Source organism: Phaethon aethereus, assembly GCF_964289735.1.
Source record: "Phaethon aethereus genome assembly, chromosome: 4".
Lineage (NCBI taxonomy): Eukaryota > Metazoa > Chordata > Aves > Phaethontiformes > Phaethontidae > Phaethon > Phaethon aethereus.
The window spans coordinates 38,912,463-38,935,140 of NC_138578.1; the positions used below are offsets into that span (position 1 = coordinate 38,912,463).

General features: G+C 39.9%; 1 protein-coding gene across 1 annotated transcript in view; it reads left to right on the forward strand.

Moving 5' to 3' along the window:
* FNIP2 (folliculin interacting protein 2) overlaps positions 1 to 9,810 on the forward strand; it is a gene marked incomplete at both ends in the record, with an annotated part of 48,463 nt that extends 38,653 nt beyond the window's left edge. The window contains 5 exons of the mRNA XM_081999021.1: positions 1,011 to 2,322; positions 3,126 to 3,282; positions 4,458 to 4,658; positions 8,352 to 8,467; positions 9,732 to 9,810. Coding sequence (XP_081855147.1) covers positions 1,011 to 2,322; positions 3,126 to 3,282; positions 4,458 to 4,658; positions 8,352 to 8,467; positions 9,732 to 9,810 — 1,865 coding nt within the window. The remainder of the gene's footprint in view (positions 1 to 1,010; positions 2,323 to 3,125; positions 3,283 to 4,457; positions 4,659 to 8,351; positions 8,468 to 9,731) is intronic.
* Positions 9,811 to 22,678: the final 12,868 nt, after the last annotated feature.

Sequence of the window (22,678 nt, forward strand, 5' to 3'; positions counted from 1 at the left end):
GGTGAAGACAACTGGGTTAACTCAACTTGGTAATAGACATTTCTTGAGTTAACCCATCTTAGCCTTATAGAGCATGTTCCCTTAATGGCTATCTATGTTTACTTCTCCCAGAACTTTGGAGTAGAAACCCTTCAGCTGACAGAGGACTATAGGCAGCTGGAAGGTAGTTACCACTCTCCCAAACAAGTATCTTGAAAGTAGGATTTGTATGACCTTAGCTCTATTTAAAAAACCAAATGGTTCTTCAGGATAAATGAGCTAGCAAATAAGCATTTCTTAGGCGGACTCAGATTATGTTGTACCTACCTTTCATGTTACAGTTGTATTTTAAGTAGTGAATGTATTTTCTAGTTCTCTGCTACCCTCTACCAAAGATAAATGCTCATGTTAGTGAGATTGACTCCAGCTATATAGAAGTGCACATGCCTTGCCCAATCAGGTAGTTACATCCATTTTTTTTCAGAACCTTATTTATTAAGCTAATACTGAATTCTTTTTGCTTTTTTCATATCTTGGTGCTGAAAAGTATAATTTAGATTTTTTTCTGTATGAAAATTCCTGTGTTTAACAGCAAAGTGACTGCAATAAAACAGAGTAACTTTGATGTGAAAGAAAACTAGTAGAAAAATAGAAATTAGTATAGTTGGCTGCAGAATTTAGCTGGATCTTTTCCCCTCTTCACCCCCTGTTGTGTCAATTTCCAAGTGATAATATCTTGTAAGCATCAAGCATGCAAACCTTAGTGGCTTACAACACAAAGAAACTGAGTAATAGTAGCTAATCCCTCACAAACACACCAAACCCCTTACGGACACAAGCTGGGTATAAGAAGAGCTAGGGGGCTTCTTTTGTTATTCTTTGTTTTAAACTTCTGTGAACTTACTGTGAAAGAAATTAACTGTCTGATTTGTGTCCATAGTAAATGCTGTTTCAAAATGTGTTGAACTTAATCGGTATAGCTTACATCACAATCAAACATAAACATGTGACATGTTTGGTTTTCTGTATAGGTGATCTCTACGGTGCTATAGGCTCTCCAGTTAGATTGACTCGAACTGTTATCATTGGAAAACGCAAGGAGTTGGTGCAGCGCTTGCTCTATGTTCTAACTTACTTCATTCGGTGCTCTGAGCTGCAGGAAAATCAGCTGACATGGAGTGAGAAGGCTGGGGAAGGAGAGCAAGTGCTAAATGGAAGCAAGATCACAACTGCACTAGAAAAGGGGGAGGTAGAAGAGTCTGATTATGTGGTTGTCACTGTTAAAAATGAACCTGCTCTTGTGCCTCCAATCCTACCTCCAAAGAATGATGGAAGTAAGAACAATAGTATTGGCGTACGTGACCCGGAAAGCATTCATGCTGTCCCAGCCTCTTCAAAAGAAAAGAGAGAAGCAGTAGGAAAGGCCGTTCAGAACTCTGCAGCATCTGTTGATTGCCTAACTAGCAGTTTCCATAAAGGAGCAGCTGATGGTAGGAAAAGAACTGTTGCTGATACAGGAATCATATCCTACCACTTTGAAGAGCCACCTAAATTGGAGGATTTAATGGATATAAAGAAGAATAAGAACCAGAATGAGAGAAAAGTGGAAAAGCAATTGTCTAGTAGGTCATCTGCCTTACCTTGTCCTGAAAGGTCTGGCCACAGGAGTTCACACTTAGAAAAGGTCACCTTTCAGATTGGAAGTTCTGCATCACCAGAGTCAGACTTAGAAACTCATAGAAGAGAAATGGAAGAAAATCTGAAGTCATTCAGAAAAAATCCAGAGGTGATACATCGTGCCTCAAGTTCCATAAATCTGAATGTGGATGCTTGCCAGAATCAAAAAGAAAGTTGTGAAGCTGCCTTTATACCCTTCAGTAAACATAACGTTTGTTATGCGCAAATCCCATCTTGTGAGGGGAAGGAGAGTATACTTAACCAACATATGGAAAGTAAAGGAACTGAAATGAATTTAGGTAACGCAATATCTAGTGAACCACTTTTGCCCATAGATAACGTAGAAACAGTAAAATTGCCAAGCCTGAAAGAAACTAGAACTTTATGCTCTGGCAATCTGGAGAACTATTCTTCTGGCTGCATGGAAGTAGGTTCTGCTGTCAAACAGGATTCCCCTAAAGTAGGTGCTAAAGATGTCCCCTATGGGGATGCTGGAAGGAAAATCCCCTTCAGAGTTGAAGGGGACATTCCAAGGAACGAGAGTTCAGACAGTGCTCTTGGAGCCAGTGATGAAGAAGGTGATTGTTGTATCCCTGATGAAGTGCATCATGATAATGTCAGTAAAAGATTTGAAGAGTTTGCAGAGGTGGAGCTTCCTTTACCAAGGTAAAGAAGTTTAAATTTATTTAGAACTAAATGGAGTCAAGAGCTGTTGTTACTTTAGAGATGTTCAGGGTTTCAAGTCTGAAATCCTCTGGGATCTTTGACTAAGTTCCTTGCAAGCAAATCCATAACAGACACTGGATTAGTTACAGTTAGGATTCCTGTAAACAGACTTGGCAAAAAGAAAACAAAGATAGAGCAGGTTTAGGTAAGTGAAGTTTTGTGTCTAAGAAATGTCTAAGAAAAAGTGACCAAACTTTTTTTATATAAACTGCCTGAAACATTTAATGTAGATATGTAGACAGAACATCTGAGGACAAGCAAAACTTCAGCTTTGCTTAAACTGATAACAGTTTAGATCTGATATATTTGACAAATCAAAGACAGATTTGAAATAAGTAAGGGCATCCTATTTGAAAACTTCTGAGCTTTACAGGTGCACATGGAGCTTGCTGATGCTTAGGGTAGGTAGCTAGGAAGAGTTTGCTTCTTGGGCTGAGTTGGAGAAAATTCAAGTTTAGCAAATATGTTAGCTGCAGAACAGGGAGTTCATACATACCACAAGCTCTAATACATGTAGATTTACCTTTTCATAAATTTGAAGGAATCAATACATTGTTAAAGTTAAGCTTTTAAAATCTTGGTTTCAAAGAGCAGCAGTAATAGGTTTACTGTATTTTGAGTACAATTGTTGATTAATATTTGCAGTAGAAGCAGGGGTGATAAACCAAACTTTGTATTCGTGTAAAATCTGAATGCAGTTTGTCAAGCAAGAATCTTACCTGCTTTGTATTTCTGTATTTCAGGTCAAATACAATCAGCAGTCAATACGTGAAAAACTTTGGAAGATCACTTCTCGGTGGTTACTGTCATACGTATATACCTGATCTAGTGCTGCATGGAATAAATAATGATGAAAAACTCAAGCAGTGTATACTCGCAGACCTACTTCATGCAATGCATGTGAGTTAAAGTACTGTTCTGAGTCATAGTAGCAGTTGTGATATTACTGAGATCTACAGAAGCAGGTCCTTTGAATAGGTCTTGTTTCTTTCTACTTACCTGTTCTTAATAACCACACCTGACATGTTTTCCTCCTTGAAAGGTGTAAGGCCTTAATTCATTGTGTGCAAAGCCTGTTCATGCAAGAATCACGTGTGCTTTCTTTTATACTCTCTTAAAGACTACTCTTCAAAGATAAACACAAGGAAAATTGTTTGCAACTTCAAGTTACAAACAAGGAAAAAAAAACCTCAAACTGCTTTTCAGTCATGATAGCAGACAGAATTATCTGTATTTCATAAAAATGATATGCAAGTTGAAACACCTTATTTTGCCACCTAGTGGCAGGTGTTGCAAGGCAGACGAAGTCTTGTGAGGTCTATATGATACTAGACTAGAAGAAATGGCTGACTACAGAAAGTAATTGAGTGTAGATAAGAACGTTGCCATGTTCCTACTCTACTTTATGTACTCCTAATTATATAATTAATTTAGAACTAACCTTTTATTAAAGTAACTGTGTGACCTTAGTGTGCAATTTTAAATGTTTATCTAGTAATTGTCAACAGCCTCTCTATAGCAATTAAGAATCATCCTACTGGAATGAGTTCATGTACTATCTAAAACAGTGATGTGTGTGTATGTAACTTCTTTAAACAACATCAGATTGGTCTATTACAATAGTGTATTTTCATACATACCCTGCATTGATTGTACGTAGTGAAATCCCTCACATATCTCTGAATCATTAAACGTACTTTCACCATCACTGGATCAGTATAATTATTACTCTTTTCATTTTGGAAGAAACTTACCTTTTCAGGAAAGGTGGAATACTTGAAGAAAAGAAAATTAGAGTAGTGATTTTTGAAGTACTAATTAAACAAAATTAAATGCCTCGATCAAATTGACAGTTAAGACTTAACTGACCCAATGTTGCTGAGTGTAAACTCTGTCACTGAAGCTGGTATTCCTTGATGTTTTTGACATGCCTTTGGTTTCCTATTGGATAAAAACATTCATTGTATCACTTCCTTATTCCCTGCCTCAGTGAACATAAAAGTGGAACCTTAAATTAAGCTGTAGAAATGTATATGAAAGTGTCATGTAATGTTTGTGTTTTGTATTTGTTGCAGCATCCAGTGCTAGATGAGCCCATAGCAGAAGCTGTCTGCATTATTGCAGACACAGATAAATGGAATGTACAAGTAGCCACAAGCCAGCGAAAGATGATGGACAATATGAAGTTAGGCAAGGATGTTTTGGTTTCAAGTCAAGTATCCAGTTTATTGCAGTCTATTTTACAGCTTTACAAACTCAACGTCCCAGCTGACTTTGTAAGTATGTCTTTACTAAAGACTGAAGCTAATGAAAATTGCTTAGCTTAGAAAGCAAATGCAGGGTTTTGTATACTGCATTGCTATACCAATGAACTAATGCCTGAAATAATGCAGGGTTGGTACAACATAATTAAAAGAATGCATGCTACAGTCCAGTAACAGATACTGTTTTATCAGTAATTTACATCTTAATAGATCAAAGTTAACTACTCCAAAATACATATGCCAAAACTGAAGTTGTTTACGCAGTTTTAACGTGGTCCTCATGCATTTATGATTAGGACTCTTAAGTCTGGCTGGCCTTTTTTTTTGTTTGTATAATTTCCACACTTCTCTACTCTTTATGTTGTTGAAGCTTCTATCTACACAAGCCTGTTTCTAGCATACCGCTTTCTATTCTTGGGCTTTCTATCCAACCCCATGCAATGGATGCCTCTTCTCTCCTCCCCAAATAATTGTGCCTCTGTGTGTTTACTTGACCCGTTTTATGCATATTTTAGCCAACCCTTTAGTGCTGTCTTGGACAGCCTTGCCAATGTCTCCATAGGATTGCTGGGAGGAGACTGAAACCTGAAAATGCCTGGGGCTCGGTGGGTTGCAGCAGGGGATGTTACTTTGTCACATTGTGTACTCCCTATCCCACAGCATCCCTTCCTGTCGATATCAGTAGTGGAGTTCATCAGAGCAAAACAGTAATGTTGGTTTTGCTGATTACAACAATTACCTATAGGTCTGACAGTGGTAATTATAATACAATTTTTAACGTAGGATTGTAGGTGAGGGAAGATGGGGTGTTTTTTTCAGTAGTCACCCCTTTTTCCATAAACAGAATTGGTTTGTCTTTCAGCAGATAGCCTTGAGAAACTTTGTAGGAAGCCTGTGTAATGACTGTGCTAGCAGATGGAAGAGGAAGATAGAGCTAAACACTAACAGCTGTAAATGGTATTAGTTGGCACTGTTTTAGATAAAATTAGTGGTATTGATTATGCTAAGTTCTTTGAAGTCAAGTGCTGGGCAAAAAATATGTGGGTATGTTGTCAATGCTGTCTCTGGATTCTTCTGGGCATCACAAAATATGCAACATTGGTTAAAATTATATCCTAACGTTTGCACAGTAACACCTTAAATACTGCATTTCTAAACTGAATAACTGTTTCTGCAACTGAAGTGTTCTTTCCAATATTGCCTTGGGGTTTATATATGCAATTTCTGTATGTTTTGTGTGGTGGTGGTAGTTTTGGAGGTGGAATGTTTTTTGGGGTTTTTTTATTTCCTTTTTTTTTTTTTTACAAAAAGGAACAGTGAATTAACAGTGCTAGTAGTTTGTAAATTTTCTACAATCCATGTTAGAGACACTTTGATCCTTCTGTCCATGGATTTTACACCTCTGCTAAAATAGAACCATGGGTGCGTGGAAGTCAAGTGTTCCACTAAACTCTAGGGGGAGAAGTGTGACTTGTTTTATTGTAGTAATTCTATTGATTTAAATTTTGACAAACATACATACTAATATCGATCAGAGATGAGCATAATGCAGTATGTTTGAAGTTTCTTTTACGAGTGTATGTTTCCTTATATGCAGTTAGTGTTCAGATGAATAAGTTTTTTGGGGTTTTTTTTGTGGTACAACAGAAAACAAAACCCAACTTAAGACCGGATGAAAGGCAACTGGTGATATCTTTGTTGTGGCACTTCTGACTAGTAAACATACTGCAAAGCTCTCTTCAGTATTCCAGTGAGAGGGAAGTGATGATTGCAACTGCTGCATGTCAGCAATATGTCAAAAGTTTTACCTGCAGCTTTAAACTAATTTTAAGCTACTTGTCTAGTTTTAGAATTGACTTGACTTTTTTTTTCTATTTAGTCAATGAGAAGAGCTGCAGAGGAAGATAACATTAAAAAAAAAACTCCAAAGTTCTCTTCTGTACCTTGCTTAACATGGACATTTTGAACAAAATGGGTTCATGTACTGAGCTGATGAGAACTGTCTTTTGATTCTTTGGCATTCAGGAGGAGCAGATAATCTTATGTAAAGAATATATCTTTTTAAAATGTGGGATTCTTCCTTACTTGCTCCCTCACAACTTAAAAAATAAATCCATAATCCTTTAGCACAAGTACTGGAATTGAAATATATTGAACTGTGACTTTGTGAATCAGCTGCGTGCCCCCTAGAACTGCTGAGGAAGAGCTCATAGGTGTTTTTGCATTAGTGTTACCTGTAATGGAAAAGATAAGCACGTTTCCCTTTTGGCTAGAATCAGAAGTGTTATGATTATGACTTGAGTGAAAACTTGCTTGAAGTAAATAGAGCAAATTACTCTCAAAAAGCTTTTACCTTTCTTCCACTTGTAGTAGTAGAATGAGATAACTGCCATGTAGCACACTTTTTAAAAATGCTTCTTTATCTTCCGTGATTAAGACTTGATATAAGCTCAGAGAATCATAAAAAAATCTTGCTCCAGACCATCAGAAAAATACATGGTAGGCTACCTACAAGCATGAGGGTTTTTTTCCTCATTATCTTTTAATTAGCAAAACTGCTTTCACAGGACCTTATTTCTAATACTTACGGTTTTCATTCTATTTGAAAAGTACAGTGGATGATGCCCTGAAGCTATTTGCTGCTACTGTTTCTGATTGCTGTCTGTGCCTGCTGGATGATTATGCACTTGATAATGTGAGGTTCTGCACGTGTTTCCTGCTTTCATCTCCTGGAATTTGGAGAGCTGAACTAATTTAACTTTTTTGAAGTGGTCATTCCTGTAGAAGGAAGGAATATATCAAATTGAATGTACCTTTTATCCTAGAACGAAATACCTGATAACACATCCTACCTACTCACCTTGTGAATACATCCTACCTACTGACCTAGTCTTGCCAAGAAAACTTCTCTCTCTTTGAAGCTAAAGTTCGTCTGCTCTCCTGCAGATGGTGTATGAGAAATTACCATGCATCACATGACTGTATTTAAAAATAGTACGCATTTCTAGCATGTTACTGCTGAAAGAAAAGGGGAGTGGTTATGTTGGTATTTCAACTTGAACTATTACCTTTGGGAAACAAAAGCAATGTTAAGTAATTTTAAACTAGAAGTACCTAGGACAGATAAAAACAAGTGCCTAAAAAGGATTTGTAACCTCACTTCTCCAGTAAAGTAGTGAGCCAAAGAGCTATAATTTCATGACAAATAAGATAATGGTGTCTTCTACTTCTTGAGTCTTAGTTTCTTGAATGGCAGATCCCTAGAGCTAGAGAGTGCTAATTTCAGGAACTGTTGTCTAAACTGAATCTTTTAGGAAAAATAATACTGATTTGTAACAAAGACATCTTGATCCAAATATTCTGGTTTTATTCTTAATAAGATGTCTTGAGTGCCTTTGAACCTGGTTAAAACTCTTTAAATCAGCAGAAACGCTGTGGCTGACTTGAGTGCAACAAACTTGCTGCCCAAGAAAGCTGGAATGCCCCAGTTCTTTGAGGGGGTTCCCCTTTGAGCGGGTAGTGTAACTTTTTAAGTTGCTAGCACAGCTGTAAACAAAACCAATTGCCTGTTCTGGATTTTGGAGTGGAGATTTAGTTTGAAAGATCTTCTAGCTAAGATAGAAGCTAAAATTATACGCTTACATTTCTGTAAAATTTGCATGCCATTGCTAAAGCCATTCTGAGGTTTTTGGTCTGTGTTTACAGTGCATAATGCATCTTGAGGATAGACTACAAGAGATGTATCTCAAAAGCAAAATGCTTTCAGAATATCTGCGAGGACATACAAGAGTGCATGTAAAAGAACTAGGAATTGTATTGGGGTGAGTATTGCAGACATTGGTCTTAAACAATGGCAAAACACTTGGGGCAGTTATTTTCCTTTTTGGTTTCTGCATGTTGACATCTTGTTCCCATGAGGACTTGCTTCTCCATATTTAGCACCCTCCTCTCATGTGCCTAATAAAGTGTAAAAATGGGTTCTACAGAGCCATCTGGAAATCAGGAGGAGACACAGTTCAACAGCAAGAACAAATCACTCTTCATTCTTAAATCTTCAGAATGAAGGAAGTTTGGCTTTTGGTCATTAGGAGGTTATCCACACATTCATACACACTCTTTCTGTTTTGATCTCCTTAAGGAAAGCTTCGTACCAACAAATACTTGAGAATTTTTGGGAGGTTAGGTAGTGCACTTGTATCTTGAGCGAAGAAGGGTTCTCAAAAAGCAGATGTAGGAAAATAGACAGGTGTCCTGTTTGGCAGCTGTCGTCTTATTGTGTCTTTTGTCTTATTAGAAAATAACTTGATTGGCATACAACTTATAGGGATGCACCTGCTGACAGCAGAAGGGGGAAGAAGTGAATACTGATTCCCAAGACTGATGGGTTTTAGCACTGTAGGTAAAATGCCATTTATCTTTATCCAGACTGTTCAAGATGTCATACTGAGAAATGCAGCTGTAAATAGTGAAACGCTGAAATTAGCACTTTTCTCAGTGTGTGTATATGTGTATAAATATATAGGAATATATATAAGTGTCCTGGCCTCTGAGCAGCTTTGCATTTGGAAATGGTTGAAAACTGGCCATTGCACTTGAGACACATTCCTGGTACTGTTATTACATAATAGTTAATAATTCCAGCTTTTGGTCAACTTTTGTAAGAAGGTGTTACTATATGATGACCCGAGTTACATTCAAAACAGAAATGCACAGTCTTCCGTAAGCTGATGTTTAATACTTTCTTAAACTGGGCTTATTGGGGCCCAGTCTGTAGTCTGGTAAGACTTATGGTTTAGCAAATAAATAAAAGTTTTTATTTAAATCAGAAAAGATTATATACCACAAAATGTAATACTGCTATCTTTTGACTTAAATGGTAGCATACTTCTTGGTTTTAAACATTACCACCTGCCTTTACCCGGTATGTTACGAGTAACGGCAATAAATAATAATTAAACAATGAACTCGGTTATACCAAGACTCTTCCAGTTTCTTTAAAGTATATGAAGAATATCTTTTGTGGGGGTTTTTTTTGTGACAATGACTGTATATTTTAAAGTCTGTCTCTCTTTTTTTAATTTCTAGGATTGAATCCAATGACTTGCCTTTGTTGGCTGCTATAGCAAGTACTCATTCCCCATATGTTGCTCAAATACTCTTATAAATTAAAATCTCAGGATAGTCATTCCCTTCCAGTAAAATAAAGAAAATGGGAATGTTGAATGAAGAACAGAGGTGCCAAACACTGGTAAAGGGGAACACTGAGGAAAGCAGGTGATGACTGTACATTCTACCGCCTTCCGATTCTGATTTCAGCTGGATGTTTTATCGGAGGACTTCAGTTTACATAATGTAAAAGGCATTCAGGTTTTTCTTATGATCTCACTTCTGACTTAAATCAAGAAAGTGACTGCATCCTTGTATTTTATTTTTATTCAAAGGACACAAGTTAACACTATGTGGCAGACCAGGAGCTGCCATCCAAAACGCTGCTCAAAACCATGAAGTAACAGTTAAAAGAACAAGTGGGTTAGAATGGATTTCGTAATACCATGCTTGTGCGTGTGGTGTGGTGTATGTTTCTTTGCTGGGGACGAGCTGTAAACTATGTATATAGCATTCCTATACACAAGTGTATTAGATGGGACATGATTTTTTTGCAGAGCATACGCATGATTTTGTATAGTAGAAGCGATGGGCTCAGAACAAGGAACATGGATTCAGCAGCCAAATGTTATGTGGGAATGGAGACGTGCATGAAGTGATGTGACTTTTTGCTTTAAGGACAAGAGGTTAAGAAAGCTGTGGCTGCTTCTGTTTTAATGAGGAGGCATTCAAATGAGCCCATGGCTAGAAGTGGAATGGAATGGACTTCTGAGATAGGGATTTTGTGGGAAAGCCTTATGGAATTTCTGATACAAGTTTACATTTGTTGCTGATGCAACTTCAATAACTCTTTTGAGTTTCTGTATGACTGTAGTCCTGGGAACTAAACCAGTGTCTTGGTGTCATCAAGTATTACTATCTCCAAGGAGTATGAATTTGACAAACTTCTGTATAATACCAGTGCTGTTAGTGCGTGTCTGTGTGCGCATACACCAAGCAATTGGCATAAACTGAAGGCAATCTTATAGGGGAAATAAGACAACAGACAACACCCCAACAAACTTTTACTCAAAAGTATTACTTTTTTCCAGCTACTAGTTGTCACTCTGAGTAAGAGGGGCATTGTTTGAAGTAAAATGAAATGTAGGGGATAAACCCCAATATTTGATATTACTATGAATGTTTGCAATTACCCTTTTTGAATCTACAGAAACCTTGAACTGTCATCCGGGTGCCTTTCCTTAATAGGTTAACTACTCTGAGACCAGGAACTACTTCTCCACTAGTAGATACTGGCCTTCTGTGTTTCTGGAAAGCAAAATAAAATTTTGTAGTTTACTGTTTCCATGTGGTTGATAACATGAATGTAAAAAACCCCAACTTTTTTTTGCATAAAGCACTGTTAAGCTGGATATGAAACTATGGACCAGACTGAGGAAAGAACAAAGGAATCAAAACAAACATTCTTAAAGAAGCGGAAAACTAAATGTTGGGCCCTTCTGTTCTGAGCCAGAATGAATGAGGTGCCTGAAATTGTCTGCTTGCAAGCAAATTGCTAGCAACACAATTGCTTGGGAATAGCGAATCAGAAACTCCCGGTCACTGGTTGTGAGTTCTCCTTGTTGGTGATTACAGATTTTTAACACTGAAGGGACACACTTTTATTAAAAGTGTTTTTATTTCCTACTACTTTGATGTTTGGACTTTTCTACAGTAAACTTTCAATGATTTGAAATAATGTGCATATTGTGAGTTGTTTAAATGTGATGGGGGTCTTGATTAACCTTGTGTTGCTTTCTGAGGGAAATAGGTAGACTGACCTACCATGAAGAGAGGTTGTTTCCAAGTGGAAGGATACTTAATATTGATACAATGCTTCTAAAGCTGTTCCTTATATGCTGGGTTTCTGACCTGACATTCCAGATGTTTCTTTTATTGCATTTTCATACTTGTCCCTAGTATTCTGCCTAAAAAGGCTAAAATCTTTCTATGGTTCAGGTTTTCTTCTACTGCTTATAGTTAAGCAAACTTTTTGTATCTTTAGTCTGTGAATCCTTCTATCTGCTGGAAAGTAAACTTACCTCTGCATATAGCTGTTAGCAAGTGTCACTCTATTCCACAAGGGTAAGACAAAGTCAGAACCATAGAGCAAGACACATATTCCTAAACTACCCCTGTGATGGAGAATGTGTGCGTGTGCATGTGTAAGACTATGAAACTGCTTCTGTGAGTGTATATAGAAATCCTCATGTACTTTCTCTATTTCATGTCACTTAAATAGTAGCTGGGTTCATTAAAAGTCAATTCCAGTTCTCTTAAAGTATTAGTTGGTTTTTTTATCTGAAGAGAGACTATAACAATTCTTCCAAGAAATACGTGGTAACATAGAAATAGGTGTTTTGTTACCATAAAGTATCGTAAGGAAGTCAAAGGTCAGCCAACATTCAGTGATTTTTTTTTTTTTTTTGAGACTGATACTATGCTGAGTAACACCCTGATTTTACTACATCAATTATTTAAAAAAAAAAAAATCTGCCTTTTGGCAAGACATCACATTAACTTGCAGGTGGCATGTGAGCTGATGGTCAAAAGCACTTGGATTTTTTTCATCCTAGGCTAAAACTTTATAGTTCTTGCTGCTTTCTCTTAACATTTTGCTGCTCTTCAGAAATTACATGATGAACTATCTTGTTCTCACAGTTTTAGTTTTGGGGGAAAGAAAATCCAAAAGGAAAGCTGTTTATTACCTTTAAAAGACTTTAGACTAAAGAAAGTTAAACACATATTTTCCCCTACATCGAATATACTACCTCAGTTGATAGGATTCCACTTTCTAGGGCTTTTTTTGACTCTAAGTCTTTAACTTCTTTTTGGTAGCATCTTGCTGTTTATGTAAATTAGAGTGGCATGACAGGGCAGTAAGTATTTACAGATGTGGTGTTAGACATCCTTAGGGCATGTTTCTGTTTTTCTTTTAATAGGAAGAAAAGTGATATGAATGTACAGATGTGTTTAAAGTTGATAATGTAGCTTAATTTTCAAATATTCCAAAGTTGTTTTTATCAGTATTATGTAGTTTTTTGTAAACTTAAATACATACTTTCTTGGTTAAGTGGGAGTGTACAGTCTTTCCAAAATCCCACATAAATGCGGTTTACACAGTGCGATTTAAAGAATGTATGCTTTTTTCAGGCATGACTAAACTTTCATACACAAAAGGGAGGAATGAACTCCTAAACTGTAGAATCTAATCTAAATGAATTCTTTAATCCCAAACAATACCAAGATCTAAACATTTTAAGTAGGTACTTTCTGAACTAATGTATACTACTTTCTTCTGCCCAAAAGAAATGAATAGATACTGATTCTGTAATTCACATTTCTAATGGCATCCTCCAGAGTTACAGATTGATCTTCTTCACTCCCTGCATCTTTACTCTTAAAGTCAAAAACCCTTTTCAGACACACCAAAATCTTGTATATAAAGTTTACTCAGAATGATCACTTATCCCTCAAGTATAACTTCTACTTCAGTTAAAAGGACCCAAATCAAAATCAAGTCTGAACTGCTGAATATACTCTAGACTTTTTTTTAGTTCAAGTGGGCTAATTTGACATACATAGCAGGTTTTCCATAGTAGAAAAAAATGTGTGTTGCTATTGCATGTTTGGAGAGCATAGGCTTTTCTAGGAATGACTGAATACCAATGTCAAACTACATGTTTTTTTTAGTTGTTTATGTATGCTATTATTTTGGTCTATTTCTTTGCGGCATTTGGTGCAATAAACTTTCTGAAATGAACGTAAGTGGTATTTGGTATCTTCCTTTACAGCTGCTCTTGTTATAGCTGAGATCTAATAGCGCATGGACATCTGATAACCCGTTAGTGCAGTAAGTAAATGTTGGAAGAAATGTCTAATAGGAAGACTTCACAAATTTGGAACGTGATTGAATGCTATTAGCATCTTTGGAAGCTTTACCCCACTTAGATATCTAAACAAGAGCTCTTGCAGTGTGAGAAACAACTGCAAAAAACAATGGAAAGTGAAGGCACTGACTATTGGAATAGGTCCTGTGAGGTTCCACACACCTATATGGCTGGTGCTGTGCTCAAGTGCATTTGAAAAGAGCTATCTGAAAAATGTGCTGCTACCACATAATATATCCAATTTTAAAAATTACTCAACACAAATGAGTGACACCTTGTGTCTGCTAGGTTATGAATTGGTTGATGGACTTGACATGAATTAGTTTAAAATAAAGAGGTCTTAAATTTGTGCCGAACTCTCAATGACCTAAATTTCTATTTAGTATTCTGCAGCTTACTGGGAAGTCCTTTACGAAATAAAAATGGAGAAGAGATGATCAACTGTAATTACGCTGAACATCTTTGAACAGGTCTGAGGTATAGCCTGATTTGTAGGATGTAAGGACTTCTTACCTGTAGACTGAAATGTTTGAGGTTTGCTTGTTGGTCAGACTAACAAGGATTGGAAATAAAACAAAAGCCCAGGAACTTTGGCATCAAGGACTTTTCACAGTGCTTTGAATACAGCTTCTGGCATTCTGGTCTGGCTGCAGTAATTATCAACTCTGGAGCACTTGGATATTTATTTTCTCATGCTCAAAGGTGCTAAATGCTTACATGCACGGACTTGAAATAAGGAGAAATGTCTTTTTTGTTGTCTACTACAACTCCTGTGTAATTTGTGCTCTTGTTAGTACTCTTGCACAAATGGTGACCTGTTACAGAGGTTAACCAGATAAGATGTTTCTGAGAATGAAAGTTTTTTAGTGTGACAAGTACATCAAATGATGGTGCTGTGGTGAGCTGTAACATCACTCCAGCTCTCCTTGCCAAACTGTGTAGCTACCTCCCTCTGTCTAAGTTGGTGCTTCATGAGAAGGCTTGAAACAATTGAATAGATGACCCCATTGTAACGAGGCGCAGACCCCATTACCCTGTCAGGTCTTTCCTCCTGTCATACCACATCTGCAAGGTGCTTTTGCTGTGGCTTGCTCTTTTGCTTGTTGAACCACTCAGGCAGGTGCAGCATGTTTGCAGAAAAAAAAGCTGCTGATGGTTGTCCCCTGGGTTAACAAGTTGAATTTGGCTCCAGTAGTGTTAGTGTAAGGGCAAGGGAAGAGATGGGACCCCTCAGCTAGGAAAAAGAGAGAAAAGGAGTGAGATTGCTCCAGCTCCTGTCTTTGATACTTGTGGGCCACTGGACTGGCTCAGCGGTTTGTGTGGGGCAGCAACCTGGGCTTCCACCCAGGCTTCCCAAGAGTCCATGAAGCTCTGCTGCTCTGACTTTGCTGCTTTAAAAAAAAGCAGTAGTTAAGCTGTTGGTCATATCAACTGGCTTACCTTTTTTTTTTTTAAAGGACACTTAGTCAATCCCTTTCAGAACTCATGTGACTGGGACTATAGCAGGTTAGCAAGATGCACAGGCTGACGGGTATAAAATGGCCAAGCACTGGGAAAGGGTGGAGACATGTATTAATAAATACTTATGTGGTATGGCTGGGAGGGCTTCCAAGGAGCTTTTAGAACTCACGGCTCCAAAAGAGAAAATAATACCTAGATTTGAAAAACTGTTGAACTCTGCAGTCATATTCCATGATTTATTCAAAAGGTGTGACTTGAAATAATACAAATACTAATAGTGAACAACTGATTTAACCATTTTCCCTCTTATATAAATGGCAAGGAGGATCACAGAACTGATGAAGAGATTCTCCTCATATATACAAGGAGTTCAAGGCTATAGCAGACGTAAGTAAACATGAACTATATCACAAAGTAATTAAGTTTTGTGCCAAAATTCTGCCAGTCTTTCTCCCTCCTCTCTAACATAGCAAAGCTTTCTGCTAATCATCCATGCACAATATTCTTTGGTTTTCTGTACATATACGGTTGAAGAGAGCACAACTGAATATACAAAACAGGATTTTGGACATAAAGGACATGTATCTGAGTGACAAACCATAAGACTGTGACCTATAAGGCTTCTGATCCCATATAAAATTAGCTTAAGTGGCCCCATGCTAGTAATCCACATGCTGGGAAACAACTCTTAAAATAGTTGCAGTCAGTTGTCTGTCTGGCATGATCCCAAAGCTAAAACAGTTTAAGCAGTATGAGTAGAATTTTGTCTCGAAATCTTAAAGGTCAACACAAGGCCGAAGGGCTTAGGAGTGGCAGTCAGGCACTTAAATATCATCTCATAAACTGGATTTCTTCTGTTTGAAGCTACAAGAGAGATTCCACTGTGGTCTGACAAAATGGTGTTTGAGAGAGAGCAGGCTCGCTTGAGGAAGGAGTTTCCCACCAAGGAAGAAAGCTCCCGCTCCCACAGGCAGAGAGATGTCTGCAGATGTGGAAATACGACGTGATACTTAGGTCTGCTTGAGATCTTCCCAGGGAATCGTGCTGTCTGATAAGAGTGCTGTGGGGTCAAGGGCTGGGATATTTGGCTCAGAAAAATGTTTTGCCTTCCATTGGGTCCAATTCCAACCCCGTACATAACAAAATTGTTTCAAATAGGTCCTTAATTTTAACTACTATTTTAGATTTATTTTACTACCTCATCTCTTTTTCCCTAGGCAGAACAACCCTGAAGAATTTTATCTTCTTTTCTGCTTATTACTGTCACATAAATGTTTTAATTTTTAATTTTTCTCAGTATTGTACCACTCTTTTTCTTTTTAAGAGCTGCACAGGCCCTGTTAGCCTTAAGATGGACAAATCTCCTAAAATTGTTCACTTTAGTTTTGAAAAATATAGAGGTTTTTGTCCTGAGTATTTTTCTTGATCTATTTGTGATACCCTAGAACATCCAATTTTTTTGACCTTGAAAGATGGCCACACGAAGAGCAATGTGAAACTAAAAATCCCATTTCCAAACCCTTGGCTCCTCCTGCCCTCTGTAAGGGATTGGCTCGTCCTAAGGGCACTATGGTCGTGGTGCAAGAGCTTTAATTCTTCAGGTTTGTTTCTGGTGGAGGAAATACACTTTACCTCTTGGGTTGGGAAGCACAGGTGCACCCTGTGTGGGTGAAGACAGCCCTTGTTGCTGCCCGAGTCCGAGGCCAGCCTGGCCCTTGCATGGTGGCCTTGTTGTTCAAGAAAAGGAGGAGCAGGCTGCCTGGCGGGAAGGTAAAACAAAATGGAGTTAGCGTGAAGGGGGAGATGACTTTTTTTCTTTGCCCCGCTGTGTACTGTAATAGCACTTCTGTCTGTCTCCCAGTGGGGTTTGATGTCCCTGTCGCGAATGGATAATTCAGGCCACTTAAAGAAGCACCACCAAAGGTATCAGAAAGCAAATGATTTTAATATAAATTTGTAAAAAACGCGATTTGACAGAATTTGATGGCGAGGTTCACTCGCTTACTTATTCAACATGGAAAAGGTATACAGAGAGAAACCAAATTCCAATTTAATTGGAATGATTTGCTCATGTATCGAATCAGATTAATGTGTATATTGAGGAGAGAAAGTAGGGGAGACCCTCCTGTTGAGTCACGAGGTTCAGAGTGGACTGAAATCCACCCCTAGTCCCAGACTTGGTCAACGGATTATGTCTAGGGTTAGGTAAGGGAAGTAAAGGAATGCCCTCCCGTTGAGTCACAAAGTTCAGAGTGGACCCCCTTGCTTTCTAAACTCCTTCTCAGAGAGGAGTCTAGGTGTGGCTGAATCCACTCCTAGTCCCAGACTTGGTCAACGGTTTATGACTAAAGGGGTAGGGTATCGGGGATTCTGGTGTAGTGATGTATGTTGTGCGTGGTATAACTTTAGGATGACAACAATCTAATACAAAATAACCAATCAAATTCACTAACGATACTGAGATAAAATCGCAGTATCAAATCATATAAAATTTAGCAGCATAATCAACGTAAACTTACTAAGATTCCTTAATCACATACACGTATAGGTGTAGAGGTAGAGACACATAGAGAGATATAAAGAAAAAGAGATAGATACATACAAAGGTACCTATTAAATATCCCCCTCAAATTCAGTCAAATACTCACATCAAATGCTTTGCATCGCTCAATGGGTGCACAGTCGAGCCTCTGAGTTGATCGCGAACTTGAGGGTTCACAGACTCTGAGAGGTGTCCCACTCGGAGGGAGGTGCTGGTCCAGGACAGCGCAAAGAGTCTCACTTGGGGCCACTATTGACAGGACTGGGAGATGATTGACTTTAGGCATCACTGAGTTTCCACGATCCAGGCAGGTGGTTTCTCAAGTTTTTGCGGTAAGGCTGCCAGGATTGTCAGGGGACAATTGATCAGTTCTGTTCTTGTTCTGTACCTTGTTTAGGCGATCGGTTCCTGATACCCTCAGTGCCATTCTCCTCCTTGGCTACACAAGAGTGCTTAGTACAGTTGAGGGGCTCTCAACCGCCAAACCCGTGGTTCGGAGGCCAAGGCTTGTCAGGCAACTTAGAGCAGCCCGGGTACCAGGTGAAGGAAGGCGGGGGAAGCGCACCAGCACAGTCCCTAACGTGAAAAGGTTACTGAACCTGAGGGCTTGCTGAGCAGGGTCCTCTGCACGCCTACCTGGTGCGATTCCCAAAGTGAGTGATGAACCGACCTGGGTCAGTGCGGTACAACTGGGGACGTGACTTAGACACCAGTACGTCAAGTGGGTTTGTCAGGCCTCTGGTATCTAAACCATTTGTGTTAGACCTAGCTATGGCTACACCCCGGAAGGTACATGGCTGCCTCCGACTTTCCATGTGCCATTTTCTTCCCACAAGAATGCAGTAGCCTCTCCTGTTGCTCAGCAGTGGGTAAACCCCAAAAGCAAAAGATGCAAAGCCCATTTGTAATGTTGCTAAATATATTCTGAGTGACATAGGTAATTTGTTGGCTAGTGGGAGTGGTTGGAGGAATAGTTGAGCATTATTATATAGTTGAATTAAAGAAGCTCTGAAGAAGACCTGGGTGGCTTCCCAGATGTGAGTGCCTATGCTCTTGATAGATGAGGAAATTGGCAACTCAAGAACACGGTTCTCATCTTCAAAAGACTCCTGTCCTGAGCCTTATGGTGTTTAAACTACGGTGCTGCTAAGGACCTAATCTAACCAGTTCATCCCTGGGATCATACTTAACTTCACAGGAAAGCTGACTTACCTCCTTCTCCTCTTGCTTCTTTTTAAAGTAGTATTCTCTGCTTTTCTTCTAAATATTTGAAGCTTTTTCTGCACGTCTATTTTTGTGGCTAGCAACTGCTCTGCCAGCCTTGGAGAAAACTGGTGTGGACTTTGCGATTTTTTTCTGAGGAGATTTCAAACCTTGGTCTTGTCGGAGCTGAGAGCTCGGTGGTCCCATCCCGGGAGGCGAAGTGCTTGGAGCAGGGGTCCCTAGAAATTGCTGTGCCCATGTACCCTAGCAGCGAACTGCACCTGCAGGTCGTCCCGCTGCTGGTTGCTGCGTATCACTAAGTGTCACTCTTTCCCCAGCGAAAGGGGACTGCTCCAAAAAGCATGTAACTACAGTTTTGCACACAGATGAGCTTGTTAGCGGTCTGGGGTCGAAGTCTCTGGCAGCGTCAGACTCTGCTTTGCATTGTGATGCTTCCAATAGTTGGACGATCGCTGGCTGCCAACGTGCAGGCTGCTGCCCTTTTTCTCAGCGCTGTGACGCTGAGCTGGGTTGTGTTGTAGTTGAGGTTGAAACGTGACTGTGAACTTTACAGCGTGGAGGACTTGCTCGAGTTAAACGCAGTTTTACGTGCTCTGCGATGACGTATAGCAGAGAGCATCCTGACAGCGCAGCTTGGCAGTGTAGCACTACGCGGCAATACCGAGATCGTTTCTGGATTCACTAAACCTGTCTCTAGTCATTCTGTAATGCGTCTTAATCTCAGCACCGTGCTGAGTTAACAGCCCTGATTAACCATTCCGAACTCTTGATTAAGCTTGGCTGGTGGCAGGTCAGGAATTTTCACCCTGTGTCTGTGGCTCAGCATAAAAGCAGCTCCTGTTTGTTTTCTCAGCGTTCTGGTAATTACTGCTGTTCATTACAGAAGGGTGAGGCGACTGGCCAAAAGTATGCAGGGAGGCTGCGGCAAAGGTTAGTACCTGATCTTCCGAGTCCTAAAATAATGCCTTCATCATTGGACAGTCCTACCAGGCAAGCTGGGGTGGGGGGGATGCATACACCTCCCTTCTCCCTTCCTGGCAATTGCTTTAAAGAGTCAGAGACATGGTGTCTGGCATCCAGACATCTGTCTTTTAGGAAAGGAAGAAGAGAAAAGACCTCTCATTCTTATATACTGCCTTGAAAGCTTGTTTTGTACAATTGCAACTGTGCCTATAAGGATAGTTTAGCTGAGAGTATCTACTAAATGGATGCTGCCAAACAAATGTATTTTGGTTCTCCAAGCACCTGCTTCTTTGCTCTTATGCATCTTTATTTTTTGCTTGGGATGCATGAATGATGTGGGGAAATAACTCGTGACAAGCTGCTGAGTAACAGTGAGAAATAGCAGGAGTCAGTAACTGCTCCAGAGAAGTGCCAGTTTTCAGAAAAATAAAGACAGAATTGAAAGATCAAAGTTTTCTCTGAGTGAGTTTCTTGTTTGAGGCAGTGGGAAGGTGTTACAGGCAGGCATGTGGAGTGTACAAGATGTTAACTTAGTGCTTCGCAGAAACAGCTTATGCACTAGCTTTTACATATTGGCGTGCAGGTATCTGTAATGAATGTTCTGCTGTGGCAATGCAGCATCTTTATATCTGTCTATTTTAATATAGGAAATAGTGATATAATGTATTTTTGTTCCGAAGTTCACATGCAAGCTGAAATACTGTAACTGGTGTTACGGCTTTAAACTACGTGAAATGATAAGGGCAGGAGGAAATGTAAGAAGAATGGGCAAAAAAGTAAAACTATGGGTCACAATTTCCACTTGACTCTGTACCAGTGTCTGTTGTAAGTTCCTGATTCAATCTCAGTGCTGCTTGTTCTAATCCATGTGGTGGGAATGAGAAGATGAAAAGCAACCATGACCAGACAAGATGTGACTGTCATTCTGTAAGGGGATAAATTGCCATGGCAATCCTGGCCGCTGTTGGTGGGGAGCTGGCTGATTTCAGCCAGCTGCTGGGTAGCTGGAGGTGGTGGATCCCCTTGAGGATAAGGTGCCTTTTGGATAATTAGACAAACATATAAACTGTGTCTCAACACAAAGAATATTAAAATATTTCTTTCTGCTGCTTGAGATTAAGTAGTGGCTCTTGTAAAAATGAGTGGTTGAGAGGCACCACTGGCTTCTGAAGGACAACAGATGCCAAACCCAGTTGGAGCCTGAGTTTTTCCCACATGTCAAGGGGAAGAAATGCAAGATTTGACAGCAAGAGGAGGAGAAGGCTGGGTGCCTGTCATGGGAAGGAATACTGTTTATAGAATAGTTTGGGTTGGAAGGGACCTTTAAAGGTCATCTAGTCCAACCCCCCTGCAATGAGCAGGGACCTTGTCACCTAGATCGGGTTGCTCAGAGCCCTGTCCAACCAATAAGCACATTATTTTGATCTTTGTGCTCATCAGATGAAGTTGGGTCTCTGAGCTCATCACCTGAGTGTGCGGGCGCTACCGCCAGCGCAAGGGAAGCGGCCGCAGCAGGTGAAGGGGACAACAGGCCTGCCCCTTTCAGCGCAGTTCGCTTAACGTGGTGGTGCAACGGGAATCCTGGGCAGTGAGTTTTGCGCTAGTTAAGCCAATCTACTGCTGATCACTTGTGTTTGCTGGTGGAAACCTACCCTTACCTACCTGCTTGCAGTAAGGGCTCAGATGAGAGCTACCACTGATGCTTGTGAACCCATAGCCAGGTGTTGAGGATGAGAGGGCGAAGCATGACTTCCCTCTCCAGCATCGCCTGCCCATTACTTCTGCTTAGCTGTAACATGAAAGCTGCGCCCTGAAGGGCTGGAGAAGTTAACAGAGCTAAGCTGGCTGTAGCACCGAAACACGTGTTTTGTGGGACTGGGGCCAATTCAATTCTCCTTTTCCCCAGCTGCAGTTAGTGTAACAGCTGGTTTCAGATTGCTTGCCTAGCTCTAGATTGGCATCAAATACCTCAGCTTTGCAGACCTATTACCCTTCACAGTATGTTGTATCGGACCCAATTGTTATTCCACTGGAGACTGTCTAAGGTAACCTATTGAGAGAGATCCTAATCCTTCCCTTCCTCACCACTAAAGCCCCCTGTGAAGGTAGCTGTCACTATTTCTGACCTTAGAAATACTCTAACGAAAGGAGTAACTCCTGGAAAAGTGCAGAATATATTAATTCCGTTTCCAGTTTGTGACTCTGCTTCCTGACCATTACAGAGCATCGACAGGGACACGGGGCTGGCGGTGGGTGGGAGCAGGACCCAGCAATCCAGCCGAGCGTCCCCCACGGCTGTGAAAGCTGTCGAAGGACATCATGTAGCTCTTGTTTCCTTCAAGAGTGGAGCCCCAGTTCTGTGTGAGTTATGGCCACGAGTGCCGGTGATCTGAGTGCCGGCAAAGCAAGCTGCTGATAAATTAGGTGCAGTAGCAGCAGCTGCAAAATCGCTGTCCCGCTGGCTGGCGAAAGGCAAAGTCATTAGCAAATTAAGATGAACTGCTAAGCGTATTTTGCATTCAGAAGGCAGCTTCAGAGGAATTATTAGGAAGACAGTGCCATATAAGAGGTTTTCTAACTTCTGCTGCAGCTACAGCTGTTGTTCTTCAGGCCTAATATTCTCCCACGCAATGGACTGCCCCCACTCAGCTTCTTCAAATAGGATCAAAAGGGTCAGCTGGAAAAATCCATAAAGAGGTGGAACAATTCGGAGAAGAATGCAAAGGCTTTGAGTGGTGGCTGCTCGGAAATCAAGGTCAAATCATGCCTTAATAGTTAAGAGTACACACCAGAGTTCAGCCATCTTA